Raw genomic sequence first — 5,498 nt, forward strand, 5'->3', positions numbered from 1 at the left:
ATTTGAGTGATTTCCCTTTACATACCATTCGTCTTTGTAGGCAAGTTTCAAAGAGATGTCCCTGTGGAGGCACAGTTCCCTGCATTACGTTTTTTTGTCTGCTATTCATTGATAATATCCATTTGCTGTTTTGGAAGGTTTATCTAAAACAGGGCCTTTATAAAAATGATTATTTTATATATGTTAATGACATTTTTGACTTGATAAAAACTTTAGGGCCTTCTTACCCTTAACCATAACTCTACGAATCTTGTAAGTGAAAAAAATTAACTTTTTTTTTCCCCACTGAATTTGCATGCAAAGCAAGAATCTTAAATTATGGCCAAATAACAACAATAATAAAACTTCAGGAAAAAAATTTGTACTTGAACATTCTTAAGATTTCAAAACTTTATAAACACAGGGTCTCGTTTTTCAGGGAATTCCATGTAGATAAAGTCAGACGCCCAGATGACAGATTGTCTGCAAGTGGCTGGCTTGAACCTAGATGCCCCAAAAGATGTGTAGGCTTGGCCATGGCAGCGCTTCCCCAACAACTGCCATGGACTGTTTTGCCAGTCTCTTCTAGAAGGACCAAGAGAAAGGATAGAAATGGAGGTTTCTCTTTCTTCTGTTGAGTAATCAGTCAGGCAGGAGCCACTCTAAGGCTCTCGAGGTATGGAAAGGACGGGGAATATCACGCTTCAAATAAGTTAGCTCTGCATTTAGTCACTGCTCGCGTAAGCTGGGTTTAGGTGGTCATCAGAGGTGTCCATATCCCACTGACGACACTCAGAGCTATGAACTGCTGCTACCCTATTTCAAGCTCTGCATTTTATTTCATGTGATAAAAGGGGTGCACCGACATAACTTAGCAATAAGCCTGCTAGATTCGCAGAGGCACTGGTGGTGATCCTGATCCCTGTGTTTCCTGTGCGAGACCACTGCTAAGGCAAAGGTTCCCCGGAAGCTTTTTTTAATAGTCTCCAGTCAGGGTTGTTCGGGGAGGCTTCAGGAAGAAGCTTCTGGAAATTCTTGGTTTGGACGTGCACATGTAGCCACCCTCGGTAATGGATTTGGGAGGTGATCCATGAAATTGGCCAGGAAACCTTTACAGCAGGATAAATGCTAGCTTTGATTAAATGAAATTAAGAAAATGAATTTTAAACAAGGGCAGTATGGTGCTGGTGAGCTGTGCCCAAAAATTTCTCAGCGCTTAATTTAGTGATGCATTTGTACTTTCAGGGTGAATGCAACTGGAGCTGGTTCATCTCCCTTTCTGCTTTTGTTTCATTTATCACTGTTGGATTACTGGTTCTGTTTACTCTTAACATAGTCCTTTCATTTGTGTTTTTTTGGTGTAAAAACTTCCAGCTGCTGTGCTCAGCCTGAACTACAATTAACACAGGGTAATAATGGAGCAATTAACTACAATTAACATGGAGAAATAATGAAGCAAGAGAAAAGAGTGCCCTGCCAAGGTGTTCTGTAAAGAGCCTGACTCTATACTCTTTACAACGGAGTTGTTGCCCATATGCTGTACGTACCGAGCCGTCTGCTGGTGTTACTGGCAGCTCTCCCAAATACGACCCTCCGCCTGCGGCTTGTTGCTGTTACAGCAACCGAGCTTCCCTGTTAGCGAGCAGATGTAATCTGATGAAAACCTCTCTGCTATCTCGGCTTTGTCTACAGGGAAAAGGCTTTCAAAACTGGAGCAGAGTTTCCTAAGCTGTGGTGGGGTCTCAAGCTGTCGGAAGCGATGTCCCACCTCCTCGCTCTTTCAGCCGGGAAAAAAAAGAGTTTCTGTTCTCTGCTGTGTGCCAAAAATGCTTTGAAATCTCATGTTGGAATCCACTAATTCTGGATATTGTGTAGCTAGAGTTATTTCAGCTTTTCTAGTATAGAAAGGAAAAGTGTAAAGGGTTGGAAAAATCTCAAAGGGCATTTTAGCAGAGAGAGCTTATTTTCAGCCACCTCTTTGCTTCCTGGTGAATAAATAACTCTTGCCTCAAAACTTTAAATTTTAGTGAAGAAGCTGTAGAATGCATGCAAAAAAAAGTATTTTCACTTAAGTAAGGCTGCAGGGACTCTCCCAAAGAGAAACTGCTGTCGTCTTCCGAGCACCTCCTGCAAAGCTAAGTAAAGGTAACAGGAATAATAAGGAAGTGCTTGACAGGAATCCCACCGTGAGAGGTCAGTGGAAATTCCCTCTTCCTGAACAACGGCATTTGCTTGTTCTGTTTGCTTTAAATTAAATGTTTAAATAGCAACATTACATCGGGGTGTGTGCTCCTTGAGATACAGGACCCAGCCTTTTCATGCCTGTAAGAAAGTGTTTTTCCTCATTCTCCTAAAAGCAGGTCAGTTGTGTCTGATGCCATTGGGAACAAATAACCTTTTTGAGATATTAAACAAGAAGCTGTTATTGGAAAACAGGATTGATGAGAAGATGCCATGGCATTTACATCATCACGTTATCTCGTTAAAAAGTAGAATCTTTTGAGGGTAGGATGGTGGGAAGTATTTTTGGTTCAAGCACCAACTTGCTGGATAAATATTTTCATTTTCTGACTTCCACCATTTGGGTTGTTACTTTTATTCTGTTTTATAGACTGCTTTCATAGAAATGTTCACATGACATCTTTCATCTCCTCCAACCCTCTGTTTATTACTGTAGGCGTGATTACAGCTTGGTACCTCATATTTTCAGGTTAACAACTGTGATTGAACTGATAGAACAGCTAAGCCTTTGGCTCCCATTTGAGTCTAAACCACTCCATTGTGCCAGCACGCACGGGTAGTTGCTGCCCTAATCTGAAGCCCATCAGTGGCTCCTTGTAAGAGAATCCAAGGTGTGAGAGCCTGAACACAACTAGTGAGTACGACATGATGAACGTGGCCTCTGCCAAGCAGGAGACCTGTGCTTCTCCAAGAGTTGCCTTCAGGACCTGGTGAACAGGTCTGTGGAGCAGGATCCTCAATAAAGTTTCTGGGTTTTGGCTCTTTTTCCTCCCCAACCAGCAGAGAGAGAAGAGGTCTTGGGCTGGAGCACTAATGAACGTGGCAGCCAGCACACAGATCCATTTAAGGGGCTCTAAAACCCTGCCCCAAAACATTCACCATGAAATTGTCTGCCATGGTGCCAGCCTGGCCCACACATCCAGGGTATTTATGAACAAACAGAAAACACACAAAGAGCTGAGTCATGCACTGAAATGGTGTTTCTGAAGAATAAGATTTTATTTTTTTCTGAAAAAACTGCACACACATGTTCAGATCTGTTCAACCTTCAAAACATGTCTTAGTTTCCAGATTCTGTCCTTTTAAGCATGCAGAACCCCCCTGCAGCTTGATAAAGAAGTGAAGAGGGTATTTTTAATCCTCTACCTGTACAAACATAATTTGAAAGCTGTTTACATTCTGCACCTCTCACTTTCAGTGACAGCAGCATCAGCTGTTAGATACATGCACTGTATAGCTGTGACGGCATTTGGCACTGACATTTGATTTAGGGGCAAAAACTAAACAAACCTTCTACTGCTCAAGAAACTCCCCACAGCAATTACAATAAATCTCACTTCTTTATAAAGGAGATCTCTTTAAGCACTCAGACTTCCCTGCAGTTATTAAAATATTACTTCCACTCTATTTTCTGGATCGTCTTCCTCTGGTGCAGACATGCACTTTGCCTTGGTGAATGGGAGCCGAAAGAAAAGTGTCTGGGTTTTTATCAGGCAGGAATGAACTGAAACAGAGCCAGTTCTCTCCTTCTGTCATTTTTTAGTAAACTGCAAGATTACCTATAGTATGTGTTTTTTTTTTTTTAACTTAGATGCAGCAACTTTGATGCAAAAAAAATTGGATTCAAGTTCGTGCTCCCATTACTTTCTCTTCTAATTTCCCCTCTCACCCATTATAAACTACAAGTCAGTCACCAGCCAGCTGTTAGCCCTCAAATCATGCTCTATTATACTCATCTCCTTGTATTCTCTAACCTGGGTCAAAGAAGACGTGGTGTGTTTTACCACTGCACTCTGTTAGCAGAACTTCTTTGTGTATAATCAGCGTAGCACCCCTCCTTACAGCCATTGTGAAGAGTCTTTGCTGTTGCATACATGCCAGTGTGATTAAATTAGGGTGCTGAAAGCAGGAGCCAGTTGAATATTAGGTAAATGTGGCATTCCAGGTGATGTGTGCCATTTTCACACAGCGAAAGCTGGCCTGTGTTTCATTTAACAAGGACTGTGCAGCTGGTAGCCGGTGCATTATTCTGGTTTTCAGCTATGGTAACTACGCAAGCCATGTTTTTAAAGAAAAAATGGTACTTTCATAACTGCAAAACTGCTTCAGAATAAATACACAAAATTGGAGAAGACACTGCATTTCGCAAGTTGCAACAGCTGCTAGTTGCTACTCAGCCAAGTTCAGTTCATGACAGAAACCGGGCTTTCCGGCTGGCCTCCAAATATCTGGGAGAAGAACTCCAAAGCCAGGCGGACGTGGATGGGGACGAAGACGTAAGCCGTGTACAGCACCATAGCGAAGACAGTCACGGTGACGGTGTGGAACATGGACCGCTCCCAGGGCTCCAGCACATAGCTGCAGGTGATCAGTAGGTACTGGTAGTACAGCCAGTAGAGATAGTCCTTCACACGCTTGATATCCATCTTCAGCTTTCAGTGACTTTGAGATGACGGCCTGTAACGACAGAAGTCTCAATTACAGCTGCAGCGCAAAGACCTGGAACTAAAAAATGCTGTGGTGACCATCATTTCGAGGTTGATACCACATGTAATTGCTACATAAACCAGAGTTCAAACAGAAATAAGGCATCAGGGCCATCACCAGCCTCTGCTGCCCTGGAGTACAGGAAAACAATTTTTAGCTCTAGCAGCTGCTGCTTGCAGTTTTTGAGGCTGTATCAGTGGGCACTCGCAATTCTTGCATTCTGATTATGAGTGGGTTTTGCTATTTATTCTGCGGTAGAAATTAAAACTGCAATAACTTACAAAGGCACAGGGTTCACATGGAAGTCGGGGAGATACGCATTTAAAAGGGAAGGCTTTGGGCCAGCTTCCATAAATGTGGATGGCTGACTCTTATGCTCTGGAATAAAGATGAGATTAAAAGAACTGCTTTGTAAAAACTCCTCTGCTTACTTCCGATAATTATTTTTATTATTCTGCAATTGTTGGGAATAAAGAAAAGATAAGCTAGGAAAGGGAGGGAAAAAAGAATCTCAAATAGTATTAAGAAGATTTTTCAGCTCATTCCAAAAAAATAAGATACATTACAGATTAAAAGAGTTTTTAATGGAAGTTACAAGTCTAGGAAAGATGTTCCTCTCAGGTAATACCTTTATGCATTCATTGTTCCCATCTCCACACAGAAAGGAGAATGGCTGAACAAGTATTAACTAGGAAATGGGTTCGTCCTTCCACTGTTTTTTGTTAAAATTGCTTTTCAGTATTTTAAATAATCTTTAAGTTCTGGCTAAAAACATCTACTTAGAGAAAATA

The 5,498-nt window shown here is 41.7% G+C and overlaps 1 protein-coding gene across 1 annotated transcript; it reads right to left on the reverse strand.

Moving 5' to 3' along the window:
• Positions 1–4,403: 4,403 nt before the first annotated feature.
• Positions 4,404–4,670, reverse strand: SPTSSB (serine palmitoyltransferase, small subunit B). The gene has a single exon (XM_010158620.1). The coding sequence runs from the start codon at positions 4,644–4,646 to the stop codon at positions 4,404–4,406; it is 243 nt and encodes an 80-aa protein (XP_010156922.1). The 5' UTR covers positions 4,647–4,670.
• Positions 4,671–5,498: the final 828 nt, after the last annotated feature.

The sequence above is a fragment of the Eurypyga helias genome, unplaced genomic scaffold, assembly GCF_000690775.1.
Source record: "Eurypyga helias isolate BGI_N326 unplaced genomic scaffold, ASM69077v1 Scaffold44099, whole genome shotgun sequence".
Classification (NCBI taxonomy): domain Eukaryota; kingdom Metazoa; phylum Chordata; class Aves; order Eurypygiformes; family Eurypygidae; genus Eurypyga; species Eurypyga helias.

Bases quoted from the DNA above. Each gene is read 5' to 3' on its own strand.
- SPTSSB (XM_010158620.1), bottom strand. From the start codon at position 4,646: ATGGATATCAAGCGTGTGAAGGACTATCTCTACTGGCTGTACTACCAG.